The following is a 24,040-nucleotide window of genomic DNA, read 5'->3' on the forward strand; positions in this document are numbered from 1 at the left end:
TTCCCTGATTCTATTCCTCTTTCCAAAATGATAATTTTTACAGCTGCTATGCAATGCAGAGCAAAAAAAATACATGCATATCTTACCACTAATTTGGTTGCACTGTTTTAAGGAATGTCCAGAGATAGCTCCTTCCATATCCACTTTCGGCAGCATTTCTGTATCACTGTCTTTTAAATAGCAGGAGAACCTGTGTTTTAAAATGCAGCAATTCACAGCTTTTACAGTACAACACAGACTTTCATAACTGTTTCTCAGGTGAAATGCAGCCTGTCCAAAATGCAAGTTTTGACAAGTGCAATTGGAAGAAAAATGGGGTCAAGCCTTACACGCTTTGTTGGCACTGGTGGCAAATGAGAATATTTTGTACTTGGGGGAGCTCCAAGAGGTCTCAATAAAATGAGAAGCAGAGCCCAGGGTTTGGAAAACAGAAATGCACTGGGCATAGAGAGAAGAAAATCTCATTCTCTCAGACTACTGAAATTCTTAATTGTGAGAAAAACATGCTAAATAGAAAGGATGGGGAGCAGTAAAGGGGACCATTGGAGATGTGAAATTATTCATGTTGTCCCTCAACAATAAATATCTGACCTAGAGCAGGGAGTGTAGAGTCAGTTCTCTTTTCTTGAAAGGGCTGGTGTGTGAGTGTGAAAAATTGGGAATTGTCAAATTTAACCTTTTGAATTCAAAAAGGTTTCCCTGCATGCCTGTGTTCTGTCAAAATGTTACCAGGTTTCTAAATTATCACAGGAGACCAGCAAAAGACACAGGTACATGAACATTCTACCTTTTTGTGGGATCTTTAGTCCATGTCACTGGCAAGAAGGTGAAGAGCAGACAGGTAGGATGATAAGTACACACTATTTGGCAGTAATTGGCAGTTGGTGCAAAAACTGTAGTGAGGTCTCCTCCTTGGAAGAATGTATTTTCATAGATCTGAGTCACACATTCTAACACAGAATAACAAAAATGTCAATTAATAGTGACGGGAACACACAGTTCACCTGGAGAGGGTGAATCCACTGCTCTTCTTTGTCATTGATCTTGCTGTTAAAACAGGCTTTTGTCAGAAGTGGGTAAGGGGGTGAGCAGCACAGCTCCTCTGAGAGCCTCATCTTTTCACCCATGCAGAAATAATACCGTCTGGGGTCTCTCCCTCTGTTCCCTGCCTCATACCCAGTGCTGGAGCAGGGCAGCTTCAGTCCAGGTAGAAACCCAGGAAGCTGGATGGGCCTCAAGGGATGGGCGATATTAGAAAGTTTTATGTAGAGACAATCCTATTTTTTAGGGCTCCTCTAAAGTCAGAATCACAGGTGGTGCCACTGTGCACAGCCTCAATGCCTCACAGCGTTTCATAGACCTCCAGCTTTCTCACACTTCACCCTGAATCCCCAAAACCTTCTTCACTATGAAGAAAATACTGTTACAGGAATAATGTCTCAGGAACAGTCTAGAATAGAAATGAGCTGTACTACTACCTTTCATCTGCAGGACTTATTAACTCTGACATACTGAACTCTGTAATGGCAACCACTCATGCTGCAGAGCTCTGCAGCAAAGGTACCTAAGCAGCAACCTATTCTCATCTTTCAAAATGAAGGCACTTGTAAGATCACAGAATTGCAGAGTATCCTGAGTTGGAAGGGATCCACAAGGATCATTGTGACCCTCTCCTGGCCCTGCACACAACCATCACTAGGCGTTACATCACATGCCCAAGAATGTTTTTCAAACACTTTTTGAACTCTGTCAGGCTGGTGCTGTGACCTCTTCCCTGAGGAGCCTGTTCCAGTGTCCAACCACCCTCTGGGTGAAGAAGCTTTTCCTAACATCCAACCTCAACCTCCCCTGATGCAGCATCAGGCCATTCCCTCTGGTCCCGTCAGTCGCAAGACTCTTGGGGGTCTTGAACGTCCACTGCAGTGGAGAAGCAGGGTTCTAAGATCTCCATATTAAAGCACACAAGAGAGCTGTCTTTGCACACAAGACCACTCCCTTTTTGAATTTACCCTCCACAATGAGTATCAAACCAACAAAATGATGGGTTTTATTCCCTCATCCACTTAAGTGCCTTTTCTAAGCTAAAAGATAAATAGAAAATAAGGTATTTTTACAAATTAGGGGGAAAGACAACTGAAAACATTTTATCTAGTGGTTTCATCTGTTACTATAGAGTAATTATAGTGCGTCAAGTGATACTTAAAATGAAAATAGAAGGTAATATCATATTGGATTTGATGCTTTTAAAATACAACAAGTGGATTTTATTTATTAATATGATTATAAACTATAATTTGGCAATTCACTGTTTCTTGCATACAGGCATTATATATATATATCTTTTTTTAAGGAATAAATAAGGATTATTGGACATATGTGCTAATAAGATTAAATACTTATTTAAAAATTTAGTAAAAAATTAGACTTTATAAAATCCAAGTTCTCTGTAAGTTCTTTCTATAAAAAATAGTATTTATTATTCTCGGTAGCATTTCTTTATCCAACTTTGTCAGTAACAGAAAAACATTTTCAATTCTTAGAATACACCAAGTGAATTCTAAAGCTAAAAGAAAAGAATATTACTATTATTTACTGTATCAGATATTTTAGATCCTATTTATCTTCTTTCATAAATTAACAAACAAACAAAAAAATATGCTGTAAAACTATGCACCATGTAAAACTGTGCCAGTTCTGAACACTTTAATTAAAATGTTTTCTAGGTCTCGGAAATTTTCCAATATTTTAGTTTTGCTGAGACTTAAAGCCAGGTGAAATATTTTCTTAAATAATACTTCATTTTTCTATTGTATTTTGCTAAAAAGCTGTTACCTAATTGCTCTTTGAGAAAACAGTTAATACATTACTGAACTTATACCCTTGTTAGGCCTTAGTTATAACTTATCAGGAAAGGGAATTTCAGAGAAGTGCAGTGCTGTTTTTGAAGTTTAACTTTTGCTAATGGAACAAAGTAAATCATTAACACAGAATGAAAGACATACATTACTCTGCCTCCTACAGCCCCAAAGGGCTTCATTCCCCAGCTGCTGCTTAGGCTACTAACCTTGCTGTTGGGCACAGATCATGGAGCATCACACCAATTTCACAGTTACAATGTGGATGCAGTCTCAGTCCTTTAGGGAAAACTTCCTGTGGCATGGTCCCATGCGTGCTGGCAGATGACAGCATAGGGGGTGGCAGGACAGTGCCTTTAAAGCCCCATTAGAAAGTTCTGTGTCAGACAATAGGGTTATGCCAGTTACACAAACTTAGCTAAACTCAATCCAGCAGAATCCAGCTCTCTCAAGAGCAGACCACAGTTACTCATCTTCTCCCCTTCTACAAGAGTTGCTTTATGCTGTGTGTAAATCTCTGTTATCATGTATTAACTTACCACTGTAAACGGAAGCAAGTAAGAAAATGAAATAAAAAGTCCGATAAATCCAGTGCATCCTAAAAACCACAAAATCATTCTTTAGGATAAGTTCAATAAAGGGTATATAATTCATTTTATAAAGCAGTGCTAAGCCAAACACTGATTTACACTGGTACTCTTTCACCGTTAATTCAAAATTACATTGAAAATTACAATTGCTGCTGTGACATGCTGCTTTGGCATACCTTTTAACAGCAGAATATTCATTCTTGCTTAGACTGGGAACAATATTCCACTGAAATGACATTGCTAATACGGTCTCTCCAGACAGTTTAGTAAATACTGTTATCAAGGTAGCAAACAAATGACTCACACTGCTTTATATGCTATAAGAATTCTAAACTTTTTTTCACATGCAACAACTTAAGCTGTGAAATAAATTAAACCCAAAACACAAGCCATAAATACTCCAACTTACACTGCCTTGTTGCTATTAAAACCTTTCACTGAACACCAGTTGCAATAATGATTACATACCTGAACACATAATAAGTCTGGATGCATGGATCAGGTTTGCACTCTACTTAAAAAAAAAAAAAAGGTCAACACTTTGCGTTAAATATTACTACCTGCAATGCTAACTCATCTTTAATATTTACTTTGAACGGGTACTCCTTTTGTCAATATTGTTAGTGACCTTGGGACATATTTTCAGAACATCTATCATTCCCACTGCATTGGAATTGATCCTGTATAACACAGTATGCAACACAGTTTCTCTTTTCTCCCCTATAAAATGATGATAATATTTTAAACCCCCAGAAAAATTTCACCACTATATCAAATTACAGAATTTTCATTGTCCCTGGAAGCAATCACAGAATCTACCTGTGTTTGAATATTTACAAACAAAGTAAGCTGAACTTAACATTTTTTTGTTTTGCTCAGCATATGCTAGTATTCAAATAATTATTTTGCCTTTGTGTGTACGTGTTCATTTCAGTTGATGGCACAATCGGATTGGAACTTTTGCTCTAAAACTTAGTTTCTTCACTTTTCATTTCTTGTCTGGGCTTTCCATTTCAGATACTGGGCAGTTATTTTAGTTTGTTATTGTTTTAATAGAAACATAAACAAAAACGAAAACAAAACAAAACAAAATATCTCCAATCATACACTTTTGGAAAAAAGCAGATAAACAGAGCAGATTGACCATAAATTTTACCAAGATGTGTGTCATTTATGCAACATGTAGTCATACACACATTCATCAGATGTTTCTGCAAGACTTCATTTCTATAATCCATATAATCTATATTTTAGAATTTTGTCTGCGGAAGGGGCATCTTCTGTTGATGACTGTTTCAAGAGCAAACCTCTGAGGAAAAAAAAAAAAAAGCAAGAAGAAAAAATATTTTCTTAAAGCAGCAGTTCTCAAATTTAGGTATCACTCTTCCTAAAACCAAACATCATTTTAATTCCATCAGTAAGGGCATCAGTTGGATTTTATGGTGAAGCTCAGAAATAAGGCAGAATCATAATAAGCTTGCTCACTTTAGAAAAGAAATGCATTTTCTTTCACTGGGTCTGCTACGTGCTCCCATTTATGCTCCTGTGCTGTTGCTCAAACCAACAGTTATACTTCTGTACAGAGAAAAAATATATTATGCTATAATAACATATATATTATGTTATAATATAATAACAACATATATATTATGTTATAATAACTCCCTCATCAACTATGTTGATGAGTGAGCTACTGTTTATTACAAGATATATTTATTATAGGACAAATTACAAAATATGCTGAGACAAATTCTCAGCTGGTATAAATTTCCTAAGCCTCTCTGAAATCCAGATTATATTATTTTAAACTAGGAGCAAAGTTAGAAATTTAAAGTGCATAGAATGCCAAAACAATCTAATACTCTTTAGGCTCATAAGGGCTCAAGATATAAGATTACTGTTGGTCTTAATTCCCTCATTGTATCCACTTAGCTATCAATATTCTAAATAATAGCTAAATCAGGGTTCAGTAATTCAGATAGCAGAAATAAAAGAAGAGGTCATAAAAATATTTTTGTAAGTGGAGACATTTTTTGATGATCCTAGTTAAAAATTTATTTGAATAATCTAAAACACAATGAAGAGTTTTCTCAGTTTGACTCTGCTTCATTTTGACTTGGTAGTTAAAACAAAACCTGCTTCAGCCTAAGCACATTCTTTGAGACAACATTTCCCTGGCAGAGCAATTGCCTACTCACTTAATACTCCCTTCTGCTGATTTCCACTGTGATCCATGCACAAATCTCACTCATCTGCAAAGGTAGCAGGAATTACTGAACTGTTTCATCTCAGGAAATAAATTACTGAATTCTAGCCTGATTTAGGTCTAATTCTGCCCAGCAGAACCAAATCTCACGTTTCTTATGGCAGTCCTATTCAAAGAAGAGCTTCAATGTGGAAGACTATCTACTCTCTGTGATGAGATAGCACCCACTGGTTGTGATGTGGAGCAACAGGAGAAGTTTCTCAGAGGAAATGAGGGAAGGAAAGCACAAGTATGATGGAAACAACCCACATTCTCAATTTGATTTGGCTTTATGCACACCCTTCCCTCTGAATGAGGATACTGTAATAATGTCATGAACCTGAATGCTTCAGTAGGAAAAAATAATCCACCAACCAACAAATATTCTGAAGAACTTCATGGCTATCATTATGTATATGACAAAGGAGAAAGAGAAATAAAATATCAAATGCTGCTAAAACTCTAAATCAAAATCTTGATCTTTTCTTCCTACAATCAACAATCTAGAGCTTTTTCATCTGAGTCAGGATGCCATTATCTGAGTGACAAATCCATTGTCTCACTAGGGCATAATCTTCTGTTTTGCACTTGATACAACCTAAAATGACTGCAAAAAGATGGATAGAATAATTTACTGATTTGTGAATAGTGCAACACTGTGCATTGTATCAAAATAAATCAGTTCAGTAGTTCCAGATTCTGAAACTACATGTAAACAATAGTCTTCCTGGAAACAGAGCCCAGAAAAAAACTGCAAATCAGATGTCAAGTAAGAGATCAATGTAAACAAAATTCAGGATCATATTAAAGAAATAGAAGACAGTTGCAATATTAAACAACAAATAGCTATTGGGTTTGTTGTTTCAGAGGTCTTCTTTGATTTTTTTCTTATAATCAGATTTGCCATTTTTTTAATAAATGGAAAATCACATTGCTGCCCAAGGCCTTACTTTTGGAGCTAAAGCACCTGATGCTGGTTATTGTTAGATATTAGAGAATGCAGAATATTTCAACATACACTGAAGGGTCTCAGTATCTTGATCAAGGCCTGTAAACTGGCAAACAGTAACTCTTGAGCAAGTTTTATGTGTCCCTCAATTACTAATCTTGAATGAGGTCATTTGGGCATATGCTGAATGCTGAGTCTTTTGCTAACTGATAACTTTTGCCTTTGTCTGATCAAAATATTTTGCAATTTCAATGAACACTTAATATCTCCACAAGTTATACTCCAGGCATCAAATAGAAAAGTCCACTTGTCGAACAAAAGATTGAGTTAGAGTTATAGCAGAGTTTAGCTAAGAGACTCCCATTTTCAGAAGAATCTCAGATATATGTATTTTTTTTGTTTACAAAGTGAGTTAATATAGTTTTTAATCCATGCATGACCATGAAGGTCATCTTCTAAATATGACCTGACTGTAAACTGAGGTATTTCTATACTGTGAGTTTTGCCAGGGCATGGCACCAATATTCTTCTAGGAAGAAAATTAGGGCAGAATTCTCCAAAGACTATGAGTTTTCTAGCTGCTGGAAGAGGGGATGACATATGAGATCAAACATGGCAAAATTATTTGTTGTAGTAGTGTACTAACATTTATATATGAGATTTTTTTCTTTTACAGCATGAGAACTAAATTCAGGAAGGCAGGTGGTTATCTATCACTACATTATAGTATCCACCACTGTTCCACCTCCTGAACGTGTTCAAAACATGCAGCTTTCAGAGGCCAAAAGGCAGTTTGTGTCAAGGTGGCTGGAAACTTCTGCTGCCTCTGAGGCATCGGCAGGTGCTCTCAAGAAGAACCTCCCAAAAGAGAGAGGTCACATATTGTTTGTTGTCAGCGTTTCTTGTAACAGCTGTAAACCATGATCCAGAAATACACACTCCATGTCTGTTATCCCAGTAGAAAGCTGTGTCCTTTCCAACACCGTACAAAAGGGATCTTTATAGAAGGTGTAATATTTTGGTTTAGAAATCAGCTACTACCTTAATACCTTAATACCACAGTAGATGCATGGAATTCCGGAAAAAGACTACAAGCAGCTACTATGCACATGCAGTTTTTATTACACAATCATTTATTGTCCCTTTATTTTATCGGGAAACCTGTCAAGGCTGTGCTGCACTCTGCAATCCTACAGGAAAAAAAAACAATCCTACACACAGTAAAACCCCCAAACAAACAAACAAACAAACAAAACCTCACACAAAGATAACAAACCCCCACACCCAGAGGGTTGCTACTGACCAGTACCAACAACTACACACCACATGATTTAACCCAATAAAAGCACACTACACAATGCAAGGTATTTAACATCTACCCAGCAGGACTAAAGTTCCCTGTATGTCCAGTACTGTTTTCCTCAATATTTATTTCCTTAGCAGAGTCAGATTGCTTTAGAACCAGTTTTCACAACAGAAGATAAGAGATTACTGCCATTTCAGAACAGCTCAGAACACAAAGATTATAGGATTACATCAGTGCTCATCTTGGCAAAGACACTTTGTGCATCGCTAAATAAGCATTTTTCACATTGGCATCTCGTGCCAGCATTTGAGCCCATGCACTTTTCATAATGAGTTTCTTATTATAGTTTTATCCAGTTTTTGTCTCAATTATTTTCTTGTCCATTCTGGAGAGTATAAGGAAATTATAGGAGATATACACACATTATTATGAGAAGAGCATGGTACAAAAGCAAAGCGCAAGAAAAAATCTTGATCAGTGTAGACAAAAGTAATTGAAAAATTATCTTATGAAAAAAATTTTATAATTTGGTCCATCTTACAAACTGTTTCCACAAAAGAGATCCCACAGAAGAAAAGGAATATTAGTTTCCATCTGTCTTGAAAGTCCTCAGGTACATAGCTTAAGATATTAGGTATCTCTTCAGATTTCAACTACATGCCAAATCTCCTGAGAAAACATATTTTGGATGCTAATCATATGTACCTTGAAAGTTCATACTGTCAAGTACCCAAAAGCATGAAATAATTCCTTAAATTAGAATCTCTTTGGAAAACGTGTCATGTGTATTATATGTATTAACATCTGAAGGTGGTCTCAAAAGTTAACTCATTATAAAGAAGACAATGATTAGATTCAGCCCTGGAAACTGAAATTCTTTTTATTATAGAGCAATGAAACCTATCTTTGAAAAAGAAGGCTTAAGAAAGCAAGTATTACTTGTTATTGTTAAAGACTTCTTTGTCTTAATGGTAAAATAGTAATTACAGACTATTTGTCAAAATCTGTGATTTCATTTATGTTAACTAATCGTTACACACTTTCTTTTTGAAAGATCCTCAGAAAATGGTAAAAACAAGGCCTATTAGAATATAAAGAATTTGGCAGATTCAAGGAAACCTCTAGTTTATTTGGTACAAGTATAAACTTTTTTGTCTTTATTATGATATTCAGCGAAGTACAGCAGTATCTCAGGTATTAAGTGATTAAGTGTTGTTAAAAGGACACATAGAAACAGACAAGAGAAAAAAATCTGTAAATGTCAACAAAATTAGCAAGAACAGATTACTCCTTCTTATTTTGTAACACAATAATCATTAGAGTGTACCAGTCCATATTAGTCCATACAGCCCAAGAATAACTTAAAGGCAACAATAACCAAAAGCCCTCACTACCAAGTGGCAGGAACAACTAAAGAGTGTGGTTGTGGGTGGGCACTCATCTTTGTAGAGCCACCAGGCATTGTGCTAGAGGAACACACACCAGCCAAAAGAAGCCCCAAAGCATAGGGCACAAGTAAAGCCAAAACAGCTAGAGGACCTCAGCTTGGTTTTAGCACCAGCTTTTTCTTCAGAGCTTACAAAAATTGTGGAGAGTCTGTTCTCCACCTGTATGGCCTGTAGCAGATTTTGACCCATCCTGGAGGTTACAATCTGAAACTTTCACAGGCACTTTGTTCCATCACTGTAATTCCTCTTCAATTAGCAAGAAACTCAGTATGTTGCCTTCATGGCACTAGAAGGCAAGAGCACACTGGCTCATTGTTTCAGCTTTGACCAGCACAGAAAAATCCAGTTGTCTGACCACCCTAGAGGAACTGATGCTAAGAAATTATTATTCATCAGCAATTTACCTGCACACAGGCATGCAATTTCAACAGATACAATTGCAGTCCACATTGAGGCATAGTAGAAATTTATTCTCAAAGTTTGTAATAATACATTGCTTCTGTCATTATGAAATGCTGTGTGTCATTTGCATACTGTCTAGTTCCTGCTGTGGTTATACAGATTAATGCTTTTTGGTATGGTTTGCTAAAAAATAATTCAAAGCATTCCCTTCTAACAAACTACTGTAAATGCTTATCAAGGAGGAGTGAAGTTATCAGAGATTTTTTGTTTGGTCTTTACAGAGGCAGTCACCACCAGGGGAAAAAAAAAAAAAAAAAAGGGTGCCAAGAAGGATTACCACTTGTATTTTTCAGAACCAAAGAAACCTGAAAACCTTACAAATACTTTAAACTTCCAGTAACTTGGAAAATGCTACAGCACGTAAGGTGATCACTTCATCACAGGCACTACTGTTGTTATTAACTTAGCTAAAGTTTTTGTGGCACTGTGGCAATAGAATAATTTCATCTGAGCAGATAAGGCACTAAAATTTAAGGTTTAAAGACTTGCATTTCAAAGATTAACATGAAGTTCACAAGCACTATAAAAGCAGAGCAACTAGGGCTATTACTGCATCTTTTTTAATAAAACAGTAACAACTGGTTTTAAAAAATTGCTGGACTGACATCAAAGTATTTGTTTTTAAAATATGTCTCAGCCTAAATAGATAGAAAACTTTTGGAAGTAAACTCTTCAAATTCCTTTCATTCTGATCCAGCATTTGGTCTCCTCTTCAGTTTAATCCAGATGCCTTTATTTGGACGAAGAATCAATTCTCCACATAAACCAAGCTCTTCTGGTTTTTGACATGATTCCACCCAAAAGCGCCGCATGATGAGGGCTAGAAGAGTTTTCTCCTCCATTTGTGCAAAGCGCTGACCTATGAGTTACAGGGCAGAGAAAAAAATAGTTATTGTCAGGTTGCATCAACAGCTGCTGCGCTTGCATGCTCACAGGACTTAAAAACAGAACTAGCTTTAGGCCAAAATCAAGTTCATATGGCTACAACTAACACCAGTGCTTTTCTCTACATGAAAACTCTGGTCTTCTTGGGATAATCCACAATATGTTCTCCTACACATAGTACACAGAAAAAAAACAGCAGCATGGAAACAGTCAATCCTTTACATGGAACTACTACAAAACACAGCCTTGTCTTGGATGGACAAGGCAGGGGGAAAGGATAGCAGACCAGAGCAGAAGATGCAGCACAGGGACTGTGGGGAGAGAAAAATCTCATGGTTCCATAAATGTGGAGAGGAGCAAAGGATATGCAAGTGCAATGGAATGACAGACAGATCTTCCTTCAGTGATCATTAAGCCTCATACACACTGATGATTTGGTAGCACAGAGGGCAAAATTCAATTTACAATTCAGAGATAGGTGAAGGGGGAAACATGAGAACAGAGACATGTGAGGGAAACCAAACCAAGTGCCACAACCCAGGCAGTTCACAAAAACTAAAAAATGGAGACAGGACACAAAACACAGTGCTGAGAACTTTTTATGTTCTCCCCTCTGTATTATGTACACCAATGGAAGTCTGTACATAGGTACACACGACGCACTTCTGCAATGATATTAATGAACGACCTCTCCTTCACATGTTCCTGCTCAGGAACCAGCTAGACATTTTATATTAAATTAGATTTCTCTTTGGAACAAGGAAAGATTTAGTTTACTGCTCTTAGGGAAAACAGCGTCTTCTATCAATGAGACAAATCAAAACAAATCAATCGCAACCCCCAAAAACAGAAACCAAACCAACCAAACAAAACCAAACAAACAAACAAACAAAAACCAAACAAACAACCAACCAAACAAAAAGAAGTAATATTTCTCATCATTGTAAATGGCATGACAACTGTTGGATGTTCCTCATCTGCACTTAAAATCAGTGCAGGGAACAGTCTTTTCACATGTTCTACAATATAAACAACACTGCTTCTACTTGAAGCACAGATAGATGCCAAGCATCTCAGCGGCATCTGAAAGTACTAGAGTGTTCTGGAATGACAGAGAAAACACCAAACCAACTACAGAAGTAGGGGAAGAATATATCAGTTGCAGATTGCATGCTTTGGACATTCAGCTCAGAACCCGAGAGAGACAGATGAGGTGTTTCCAGAGTAAAACAGGTGCAGGACATGCGTCTTCTCTCATTCTGTGTTGCTGACACTGAGGATCAGAAATGTGGAAGGAGCCTAATAACATGCTGCCAGGCTGTGCAGCAGTGAGGAAGAAACATCAGCATGATGGACACTGGTCCCTAGGAAGAAAGGAAATCCCTCAGAAGAAACAAATGGGGCAGCTCAAATACTAAGCTTGCAGGGCACACAGTACACAGAACTTGGGGGTGGTGAGTGAGGAACAACACTATACAAACAGTACTCATTGCTGTCTCAGTTACCACATCCAAAACCAGAACTGCTACATTACAAGGACTTCCTGTTCAGATACATACCAATGCAGTTCCTGGGACCAGCTGAGAAGGGCACATAAGCATATGGGTGCCTTCCCTTACAATTTTCAGGGAAGAATCGCTCAGGCCTGAACTCCTCTGGGTCAGGGAAGATCTCAGGGTCTCTATGCAGAGCATAAGTTAAAACAAGGATATTTGCACCTCTTGGTACCTGATATCCCTCTAAAGAGAAGAGAGAAAGGAAGACGAGTCAAAACAAAAGCAAACAAGTGATTTCCTATACACAACAGAACAGTAAAAAATAAAACAATGCTGCATTTTACTTGGGAATTATCTCCATTGCAGAAATGCTAACACAGGGGAAAGTGGCAAACACTGAACACCACTTACTAATACAGCAATCCTCCCTCAAGGTACGAGCAAACATGGGAACTGAAGGGTAGAGACGAAGAGCTTCTTTCACAACACATTCAAGGTATCGAAGATTCTTCAAATCGTCCGTGGTAACAGAACGTTCGCTATTGTCTGTCCAAAAACAAATAGAGGGATGACCAAGACCAAAACTCCCCATCTTTGGCTAAACAAACTCATCCTGGATCCCCCCAGCAACTCTCATCATGCACCAAGACTACATACAAGGTGTTACAAATACGTTGTTCATCTTGCCTCAAAGACATAAGGTTAGTTGTACACCCTTACAGACCTTCCTGCACCCATCCCAACCACCTCTAGCTGCTTAAAGCTCCAGAAGGGCCACAAGGCATGCTCTTAAGTCCCCATCTACTATTAGGTTTTAACACATTTCCACTCACAAATGCAGGAAAACCCAATGAAGGGGGAATGGAAACTTACCAAACACCTCGTCCAATTCCTTGTGAACCTTCTTCTGAACTTCTGGATTATGTCCAAGCAAGTACAAGACCCAGTTTATGGCAGATGCTGTTGTATCATGGCCCTAAAGATCCAGATTTACAAAGACATTCGCTTCAACTCTATTCCCGTGCACCAGTGGGCTTTGTAAATACTTAGGTGTGCAGCTACTATGAAAAGTGAGACTTCACTAGTCCCATGACCACAATAAAAACAAGACTCAAGAGTAAGTAACTGTTTACAACACACAAAGATAAAAGGTGACCCACAATTGTGCTGACAAAAGGGGAAAGTACTGAAATAACCCAAGCAAAATCCCTCTCTTCTGATTCTCAGCAGCTGTGTGACCTATCAGTATCTACACCATTAATCATATGTACATGCATCTTTTTGGTTACTGTCCAGTCAACACTGGGGGGGTGGGGGGGAGGGCAGTGACTATCACAGGAGAGATACAATGGACACAACTTGTAACCTTTACAAAACTATCTAAAAATGGTATAATGAGACACAGTACAGCAGCCATAGGGGAAAATACTTGGTTTACTATGAGAAGGGAATCAACTACTAGTTCCCAGCATTGTGGGAAGAAGAGGAAAGGAAAGGAGAGACAAAAGGTGAACCAATGAAGGGGGAAAACAAACAAACAAACAAACAAAACATAAAAAGGGAGGAACAGAAAAGGGAAAAGTTGACCCAAAAAGGATTTTGATGCTAAAAAAGCACACTTGTGATGAAGTTCAGGACACTGCTGTAGTACAGAAATATCAAGATGAGCAGAGAGTTTCTCTAGGTTACAACAGTATTAATATGATTCCATGAATTAAGCTCTTCTGAGAGAATTCAGGTCCATCTAATAGAAATGTGTGGAAAACTCATCAAAATCTTCTTCAGATCCTCCCTTAGGGAATCAGAGAAGAAGACCCTCAAAGATGATCAGAGGACACTTCTCCTATGAAGACAGTCTGAGAGAGTTGGGGTTGTTCAGCCTGGAGAAGAGGAGGCTTTAGGAAGACCTGCTTGTGGCCTTCCATTACTTAGAGGGGATTTATTAAAAAAAAAAAAAGAGGGACTGTGACATTTTACCTGAGCAGGTAGTTATAGGAGAAGAGGGAATGATTTTCAACTAAAATAGAAGAGATTTAGATTAGATGTTAGGGAGAATTTTTTTTACTCAGAGAGCAGTGAGGAACAGGTTGCCTAGAGAAGTTTTGAATGTCCTGTCTCTCAAGGTGTCCAGGGCCAGGTGGGATGGGGCTCTGGCAACCTAATCTAGTTGATGACATCCCTGCGCATGGCTGGAGGGTTGTAACTAGACAATCTTTAAGATGATCCTTTCCAACCCAAGCCATTCCATGACAAGTTTCTACAAGAAGACAAAGCACTGATGCACAGTGGACAACAGAACAAGAAGACTGTAGCCAGTGTAGCCAGGGAAAAATTGTGAGGAGACATGACAAAATGCAATTCAAAACAGAGAAACTATTTAGAGCTCTCTTCAGTGTTAGTGAAGTTTGCAACAAAAGGCAAAAGCCCACAGTCCATGTCAGTCACTAAGCTTTCATTTCTCACCTGCTTTCATGAGTAGACTCTGCTCCCATAGGCAGGGCCCACCACATATGCATCATCCAAAATTTTTCCAGGACACACCAGTGCTTCTATCCTACCTCTGTAGGATAGAAACACTGAGATTTTCTCTTAAGCTTCCAGGCCTTAAATAACATCATGCTAAAAGCAACCTCCTGAACAAGAGTCACCATCTGCAAATTCTGAATCTTGGGTTTGGAGGGGGAAAAAAAAAAAAAAACCACAGCAAACAAAACCATCCAAAAAAATAATAATAATAAAAAAAGAACAACAAACCAACGAGTTCTTTGGTTACCTCAAACATAAAAGTATCCACTTCCTCACGAATGTCCCTATAGCTCAATTTTTTCCCTTCATCATCTGTTGCATTCAGCAGCATGTCCAGGAATGCTTTTCTCTTTTTGGAACCACTTTCTTCACAGCTGCCATCATTATCATGTTTCTTTTCCTTGGTGCTTTTAAGCTCTTCAGCTTTTTCTGCAATGACCTGAGATCAGAACCATTACATCAGATATGATGAATTCAGAGATGATGAATTCACAAGTGCACCATCTGCCTCACACAGTTTTGTCCTAACTTATCAAAACAACAATATCCATCTGTAGCAGTCTACATGAGCTAGTTGGCACAGCTGTCAGCATTAGGTCATGACATTTAACTGACTTTTTGTATTAGTAGTGAATTATGACCAACCTCTCTTGCCCCAAGCAACAGAATAAACCATGAACAGCCTTTGTGTGATCAAGAAAACAGATACCCAAACTACATAAACAACTTGGGGGTCATCAAGCAGTGTAAATATATCCAGAGTATCTGGAACATGCCAATCATGAATGCCAACAATGGCAACAGCATATAAAAAAAAATAACCGCAGTGTGAACATGTTAATCACCAATATGATCTTTTCTGTCCCATCTGAGAACTAAGGAAAGATCTCACTTACAACCTCCAAAAAACTCAGGAAACTGAAGAGAAGCCAGAGCATCTCAGAACCCTGTGTCAAGGCTACACTAAAGCTTCCCATATTTTCTCTAGTATGAGAGCAATGGCTGAATTTCCCTTTTTTAGGTCAAAGTACAGACCCAGTAACAGACATAAATTTCTTACTGTTGTTACTGTTGTTGCAAAGGCAAAACAGGACCCTTCAATAAACTGGCATTGCTCTTAAAAGCAACAAAATAATTTAAAAGGGTGTAGAGTATGCAATTCTGCTTGGAGGAATCACTGGAAGAAAAAAAATACAGTTCCATATATGCACATTGTTGTCCTCACTGAACATGCACATGTGCCACATATTGACCCATCCTTCACCTCAGTGCTTGCTGTCAGCACCTACACCAGGTGCAATTATTATTTATGGTCCTTTGTCATCTTCTAAGATTTGGCTTCTTATATTCAGTGCACCAGCCCAGCATGGGAAGAGTGCCAGTGTTACCTTAGGTCCTCTTAAGAGTCTCTTTCATGACTTACTGCTGCAACTTCGAATAAAAGGGAACATATAAAAAGCCACAGAGTCAATGTGGTTCATTATATGTAGCCAAAGTTCAAAGATTATTTCCTTTGTCATAGACATTGATACAATGACATCATGGGGTACATGCACAGGGAGAGCAGCCTCTCTGATAACATCCTAATAGTAGGTTTGGGAGGGCAAACTTTGGCAAGAATAACATAGGAATAATTTGGTGAGAGAAAGGGCTGTTACTTCCATAGTCTAACAAGGTGAGAGAACACTTTACTTTATGCCAAGTGAGTGATGCATACCTAATGATTTCTGCATCAAAGCGCCTTACTGCTGATGCATCTGTTTGCTCCTCTCAGCAGTTCCGTTCTGAATAGGGGAAAATGAACTGAAGCCACAGGCTTCAGTTTCTGAGGGCTGAACCCAGTGGCACTGCCATGCAGACCTGTGTGTTTACTGCTCCAAACTTGGCAGTGAGCCTTTGGAGGTGATCCAGATGCAGAGCTTTTGGGGCAGAACAAGAGTTCAATGAATTTCTGTTTGTTTCAGTTGTCAAGGATCTGCAAGTTCTGGCACTCCCTTGGAGTAGTCTACTTCCTCATTTAAATTCAACAAAGATCCTGAAAGGGAAGTCAGCTCTTGTTTCCTTTTCAGGGCATTCCTCAACATCCCAACAGAGCGACAGCATATCAAGGAGGCTGAACCTCATCCCCATCTGAGTACAAAACTTTGATCCAAAAATGAAAATTATCATTATAAAAAATATTTTTCTAAAAGACTCCATACTGTATCTGTAAATTTGTGAAGGATCTTGAGGTTCCTCTTGTGCTCTCTTCCTTCTTTGAACAATATATACAAAAAATCAGGCCAAAGCCAAGGGCTCATCTGTCGCCTTTGGATTAGATCACCCATCCTAGGGACAAAGCAATTATATCAGGTAACATTACTTGACAAAACCAGCAAATTACAGCACATTTCAAGACAACAACAACAACAAAAACTTCTATGTACCCTAATGAGGTAGAACTTAAAAAATTGTGTATGTTTAAACCCATTATTTGAAAGGAAGGCCATTCACATTTGCGTCTTGATTTTACACCATCTCAAAATTTCTGTTATTTATCCCAGCATCACCCTGCTTTATATCTTTAAGTATCGGTCTCTGAGAGGGACAGCATATTCTCATTTAGTTGGAATCCTCTTGAAACAGTCCTAATAAGTCTTCCAGTCCAGTCACACCCCACTTCAGCAAAGCATTGGCAGTGTTGTAAAGACTACTCATGACAGGCTCCCAAAATATTTGCTCCAAGAATTCAAACAGTTTCTGAAAGCATTGCATTCCTACTTGAATGTCCAGATACCAGACAGCAGGTAAAAGCACTTAAAAATGTATTTAAAATGAATAATATGGGACTTCAAGCATGCTCAAACACAACTGGAGTACACGTGGAAGGGCTGATTGTCATTGCTATTTAGCTCTTACACATGCTTCAGCTAGCTGCAGAGGAGTAATTATTACCAACTTCAAGCACACTTGTGGTACAATTTGGAAAAAGCCAAGGAACCGATGATAATCAAACCCTTAAGATCTACCCCTGTTTTTGTATCACACCTGTCTCAACAAGTTCCATCAAAAGCTAGGAGTGAGATCATAGAATCACAGATTAATTTAGGTTGGAAAAGACCTTTTAGATCATTGAGTCCAACAGTTAACCTTGTGCTAACCAAGCTTATTACTACACCATGACCCTAAGTGCCATAGGAACACGTCTTTCAAACATCTCCAGAGTATTTAGTGACCCAGGGTTAGTCTGTTCCAGTGCTTTACATCCCTCCCTCTCTGAGTCCCTGCCCTTCCTTCCTGACAGCAGCAGCATTAATTCCAGCTCAACTACAAAGTAACTAAGGAAAATGTGCATTTACCTGTAGATAGCAGAAACATAGTCAGAATCCTTATTGTTCTGGGCACCCACATTCCTGCCCATTGCTGTTTCTAGGAAGAAAACATCAACATTTCACAAGTGCAAAGTGAAATGCAGTGTACAGAGTAAGTTACTACTGCTCCCAGCTTCTGACTATCACCACACCATCCTTTCAACAAGTGAATACATATATCCCTTTGCAGGGAATGAGCTTTCTTTGTATTTCCATGCACAGGAATCCTGCTCCTCAAGACATCCTCACTTCAGATTGCTACCTCTGTCCTGCCAGTCCCACAAACTCAGCTGCTCAGATGCACATAGTAAACCCTGGAAAAAAGGTTGGGAAGGACGGAAATGTGTTTAGAAAATATGCAGGGACGTTCCTCTTCGATCATCTTATACAAACTAGCACAGCTAAACTCATGATCTTCTGCAACATTCACAGTTTTACCATAATAACTGAACAGGACTTACCACAAATGATATCAAGGGCACACAGAGTGATGTCCATAAAGACATTAAATGGCTCCTTGTCAACATGTTTCTCAAGTTTCTTCACCAAAATATTTCCTTGTTCATTCATGACCTCTAGAAAGTCATTCAAGATTGCAAAGTGGAACGTGGGAGTTATCATCTTCCTCCGTGACCGCCATTTGTCTCCAGTACTGTAAAATTAAGGGGGAGAAGGAAGGCTAAAAATCTCTGAGTCAAAAATAATATCCTCACCATTACAGGAAGTACACAGTGAATACTGCAGTCCGTAAGAGGTGGACGCACCATTGTTGTGTCTTCAAGCTGTTCATAGCACTCTACAGAAGAAGCAAATGGAAATATTTCTTGCTCCAGGTCTCTTGGAAGCAGAAGCCTCCATTTCTCCAGCTGATCTCAACAGAGATGCCAAAAAGCCTCCAGACAATACATCCTTGTCAGTGCACAGGCTCAGAGGGACCAAGCCAGCCAGAGGCCAAACCAGCTATTCAGCATCGGGGCGCCAACCCACTCCACAGTGACTCTGAATCAGTAGTTGTATTTGCCTTCATCCACTGACCATGAAATGAGGCCTGCAGAGAACTAGGGCCTAAGGACATTATGAAAATGACTGCCTCAAGGCCTGGCTACAATCTACTTCCTCGCAGACAGGTAATCACTTGCCACATGCCAATGACAAGCATGGAGCCACAGTGAGTGTCACCAGCTTCCTTGGGGTCCTTGTTCACTTTTTCTAAATCACACACCCCACAGGCACACAGCTGGCACTTACAGGGTAAAACTATTACACCACTGCCCCTGTTAATAACAACCAGTAAGGAAGAACAGTGAGGATACACCATGCCTGATGCCTATGGACCTCACCTTTGCACATTGCTACTCTCAAATGAACTTGCACTTCCCACATGAAGGAAAGGATGCAGACACTCTCCGATCCTACCCCAAAGCATCACCAACCTCAGGCCAATCCTACCAGTCTGCAGTATGACCAGCTGAGATAAGCAATGCACACAATCCCTTTGTTCAGAAATACACACAGCATTCTTGCCACCAAGACCTCTTCTTGTCATACACCCTGCCAATTTCAAAAAGACAGCAGTGCACCTGCATTCCATTATACATTATACCTTGTCAGAAGTCCAGTGCCCAGCCACGGATGCAGGAATTCATACAAGTATGATTTTTCTATATGTTTTGAGCTATTCAGAATAACCTGTCAGAAAAATGAACAGAGAGGAAAAAATACTACTTGTCAGATGGAGAGAGATTTCTTCACTATTTCTTCAATAAACACTCCAACATAGAAACAATACTATCTTACTAGTTCAAGGACAATTACTGTCGGCAGTGAAACTAATGACCATTTCATGGCATCAAAACAGATGCACCAAGTTTTAATGCAGAAGTCTGTCAAAGAGACACAAGTATTGCAACCTAAATTTTATAATGTTCTATCCTTATTTCAATAGTCCCATCTTCCCCACTATCTGCTTGTTTGCTCTGATCTTGGGAGCAGAAGCTTCCACAGATGTGAAAACAAAGCTAAAGGAGATGCTTCTTTGGTGATTTCATTTGCTGGTTATCTTCAGTATTACCTCCAGTCCCCTCTGACTAGACCTTTTTATATTCCTTTGCTTTACGCCTTTGTTTAGCACTAACTCAGAGGACCATCCCAAAGCAAATCAGTCCAAGCCCTTTTTAGCAAAAATTATCTGAGGTAATAGAAACTAACAGGTTGGGCACTGCTCTGCATGACAGTGGAATAGACAGGAGAACAGCATACTCACCTCCACACTGTCAGGGTGATACAAAACCATGACAGGCACTGGTCCTATCCAAAGTTTGAACAGTGGCCAACTTCTGAATTGTTCAACATAAAACTGTAGCTGTTTAAAAAAATCTGGAATAGAAAATCAGAGTAGAGCTTCAGCAAGGGGGATTTACAAAATAAGCAAGGCTTCTGTAATTAACTCTTTTGTACCACATGCCCTGCAATTTTGATTTTGCTGTACTTTTAACCTGCTGCTGTGACTAAGCAGCATATTTTGTACCTGTGGATTTTTACAATTCAGGTGTCCTAATTTCTTTGTGTACAGACTAACAGCATCTTTATGCCACAGATCAACCTGAGGAATACCACTGCTGTCCAGCTGCCAGTTGGACTTCACACCAGTGAGCTCAGTAACCCAGTGAATTCTCCTCCCACATTATTATGCAATTATCCAGTCCATGTTTTGTCAATTCAGCTATATAGAAAGCATGGGAGATAGCTGAATCTGTTGGCAAGGAAAGGAGAGTAGATGAAATTTGACTTGATTCAAAAAGGTCTTTGAAACTATCTCATCAGAGTGGACAATCAGGTTCATTCAGCAGTATTAGAGGTGAGGGCCAGAATGTTCAAGAAAATAGTTATTTGCCCTTTAAGAAACAAGATTAAACAACAAATGACACCTTTACAAGCCTCTGCAGGGTCGAAAATTCGAAGATCCCCAAAGGGGAAAATAAATAAATAAATAAATAAATAAATAAATAAATAAATAAATAAATAAAGTTTCCTTCTAGATGCCCAAATACAGCTTTCCCTAGTTTTAGAGAGTTCTAATGACACCTCATCTAACATGATTCAGTGTCAGATTATTTTGCTATTTTTAAAATATTTTTCCTCACATAGCACATTTTCTAGCAATTGTCTAGTAATACCAATAAAAAAATACCCATCATATGAAAAGTTATTTTCCTTTCTGCTGTAGATCCTTACCATTTCTAAAAGATTTTTTGGTCATATTTTTAATGAAAAAGATGATAAACCACAAACTTCACCCAATTTTACATAAATAAACAGGAACAAAGATGGCTGAACATGGGAGCTCTGAGATTCCTGCTAACAAATGAGATTAGGGAGTACACAGAATGCCAGAGTTCACATCAAATTGCTTTCTGGAGATAGAAGCAATATTCCAGTATGATTTAAGAAGATTTTACAAAAATAGTATAAGAAAGAAAAAACAAAGATTCATCTCTCAGTCCAGCTCATGTAAACATCCTATGATCCTCCTACTACTTCCCCAAAGTCAGCTGTGGAAATCTGCCTGCCTTCACATCCGCCACAGATCCCTCATATTTGTACTCAGATATGGGACTGGATCCAGAGGAAAGACGTGACAGTGCGCCTTGTGAACAGAGGCACCGTGTCTCAGCATGGGTCAGCACAGAACAATTTGTGTTCCAATGCTGTACTCACATTTGACTTCCCATGTTCCCATGACCCATTAGTCTCTTTTGGCAGCATACACAGAAGCACAGCCAGCAACACATGTGCACAGGGCAGAACTGACATACGCAGGCATTACAAACACATACAGAGGAGTGTGGGCCACTGTCAGCAGACTCAGCAATGCTTTCATACCACAAACTTCTTAAGAAATATGTTCCTATTAAAAGATAAATACCAAATGGAAAGGAAACATCTAGCACATTAGTGTACCTCTGGCATATCTCACGCACCTGGCAAAAAGTTAATTAATCAGATTTTAATCAGCAAAAAGATTTGCTTTTGAGGGATGTACTATAAATGCACAGCAAGTTCTTGTGCATCTAACACATAATGTAAGTCACAGATGATTCTGGAAGTGAGCTCGGGTAAAAGAAATTTGGCATGCTAAAGTCCCTTGCAACATGCTCATTTGGTGGAAGGTTATTGTTTCAAGTTGTGTTTGGATCACAGCAAAAAGTCATGAGGACATAGTGTTCAACTTTGTGAAACAGCATTCCTTCAAGAGCCCACAGCAAGCCTCCCTCTCACTAAAACGCATTCCACAGCATTCATGCTCCACCCTACCAACAACTTAACGGTCTGAGCCCAGCAGTAGTTGCTGTCAGATTTAACCTCTAGTTAGTTTTTGAGACCAATAATAATGCCACATTTAAGCAGTTCCTCTCCTTTCCTCTTCATTGCCCACTCCTCACACTGCTCCCCTCTGCAGATTGCCCGGAGAGACCTAAAAGGCAGCAGCACATCCTCTGATACCCCACTCCCCTTCCCCAGCCATCCACATCTCAGCCACACTAGCACCTCACCACCACTGGCTCCTCCAGAAAACCCCAGGCAGTGCAGGGAACTCACTGTAGCTGGGCTACAGTGTGAGCTGGCATTACCTTCTCCATTCCGCTCTAAGATCAGGGCATTTCCCAGCACAGGATAGCAGGGGCTGACACCCGGGATTGAGTTCATCATCCACCATCGCCGCCAGTATTCCATCAGGGAGGGCAGGGAGCACACGGTCACAATTGTCAAAAGCAGAGCAATGACCCCAGCTCCCCAGGGCAGCAGCTGGGGTCTCCCTGAGAATCCTTCCAGAATCTCCATTATCACCTCTCAGTCTCCTGCTCTGAGCCTTGATCCCTGCTGCGAAGCTGGCACTGCCTGTACCCGGCACTGCAGTTGCAGTAAGCCGAGTGCAGAGAAAAGTTGGCCAGAAGAGCAGGAGGCGGAGCCGCCACACTGGCCACGGGTGTAGCTTCTTGCCAGGAAAATAAACAGAGTTAAAAAACACTCATATGGAGAGGCTGCTAGCTGAATGCCTGATAGCATTTCCTGGTGGCAGGCAAGTCAGAGGGAGCAGTTTCCTGCCCTCACTTGGCTCAAGCCTTCTTTTGCAGGCTCATGCAATACCTCAGAAGGAAAAATCTAAGCACCGCCAAGAAGAAAAACACCTTTTTGCTAATTTGGGATAGATGAGTTCTCTCAATATCACATTTTTTTAATCTGTTCTCAGGTGTTCAACACCATTTTGCCATAGAGAACTGCTCTAGTGGTGTCCAACACAATGACTAAAGGGCCAGATGGAGAATACCTTTTTTCAGCTGGATTGGTGGCTTCAAGGGGTTACAAAAACCAAAGCCCAAAAAGACCCCTGATCAACGGCAGCACTGCAAAGCACACTGATGCTTCTCAGCTCAAACAGACTTTACTGATCTCACTGCTGAATGCTCAGGCACAGGCTAAAGGGTGCCATCCCAGTAAAACAACTGGCAACACCAGAATCTGCGCCCCAACTTGCAAAGTGCCTGGGTAGACACAGTATCAAACCCACCATATACACTGCTGTCCCTCCTGCCTCAGGAGGATCCAGGGTCTCTTCTGACTGCTGCAAGGCTACTGGGCATCTGTTTCTCAAAGTGGGTGCTCAGAAACCTTCTGGTCAAACAGAATTTTGGTAGAGGCAGCATGGCTCACAGGCAATTTACAAAACTTCACCCACCCCCTGAAAAAGCACAAATGGTATTTATGGCCATAGTCACGTTTATCCTCTTTGCTTTGTACTGAAAATGCAATGACTGCACAAGCATTTTTAGCAAATCAACAAACAGCATAAGCAAAACAACAAAAAAGAGAAAGCTCAGAACATCATAAGTTATGTAAGGTTTTTGTGACCCTTGGCATCAAAGCGGG

At 39.5% G+C, this 24,040-nt stretch overlaps 2 protein-coding genes across 2 annotated transcripts in view; both read right to left on the reverse strand.

Annotated features, from left to right (window-relative positions):
* The window catches only part of LOC120753014 (coagulation factor XI-like), a 58,437-nt gene extending 54,985 nt beyond the window's left edge, over positions 1–3,452 (reverse strand). The window contains exons 1-3 of the mRNA XM_040064867.1: positions 3,395–3,452; positions 788–950; positions 87–190 (exon numbers count right to left, since the gene is read on the reverse strand). Coding sequence (XP_039920801.1) covers positions 87–190; positions 788–950; positions 3,395–3,452 — 325 coding nt within the window. The remainder of the gene's footprint in view (positions 1–86; positions 191–787; positions 951–3,394) is intronic.
* Positions 3,453–8,044: 4,592 nt separating this feature from the next.
* Positions 8,045–23,080, reverse strand: LOC120752998 (cytochrome P450 4V2). The gene is made up of 11 exons (XM_040064847.2): positions 22,744–23,080; positions 20,376–20,488; positions 19,716–19,801; positions 18,574–18,764; positions 18,101–18,170; positions 16,964–17,090; positions 15,010–15,201; positions 13,110–13,212; positions 12,648–12,782; positions 12,300–12,479; positions 8,045–10,714 (listed from the first exon to the last, which is right to left on the reverse strand). The coding sequence occupies exons 1-11, from the start codon at positions 22,952–22,954 to the stop codon at positions 10,539–10,541; spliced, it is 1,584 nt and encodes a 527-aa protein (XP_039920781.1). The 5' UTR covers positions 22,955–23,080; the 3' UTR covers positions 8,045–10,538.
* Between the last annotated feature and the right edge of the window lie 960 nt (positions 23,081–24,040).

The sequence above is a fragment of the Hirundo rustica genome, chromosome 5, assembly GCF_015227805.2.
Source record: "Hirundo rustica isolate bHirRus1 chromosome 5, bHirRus1.pri.v3, whole genome shotgun sequence".
Taxonomy (NCBI): Eukaryota; Metazoa; Chordata; class Aves; order Passeriformes; family Hirundinidae; genus Hirundo; species Hirundo rustica.

Excerpts from the sequence above, each read along its gene's own strand:
- LOC120752998 (XM_040064847.2), bottom strand. The coding sequence starts at position 22,954 with ATGGAGATTCTGGAAGGATTCTCAGGGAGACCCCAGCTGCTGCCCTGG. Across the intron at positions 18,765-19,715 it reads GGCACTGGACTTCTGACAAG|TACTGGAGACAAATGGCGGT; the intron begins GTATAATGTATA and ends TTAATTTTACAG. Across the intron at positions 13,213-15,009 it reads TGGATACTTTTATGTTTGAG|GGCCATGATACAACAGCATC; the intron begins GTAACCAAAGAA and ends CTGGATCTTTAG.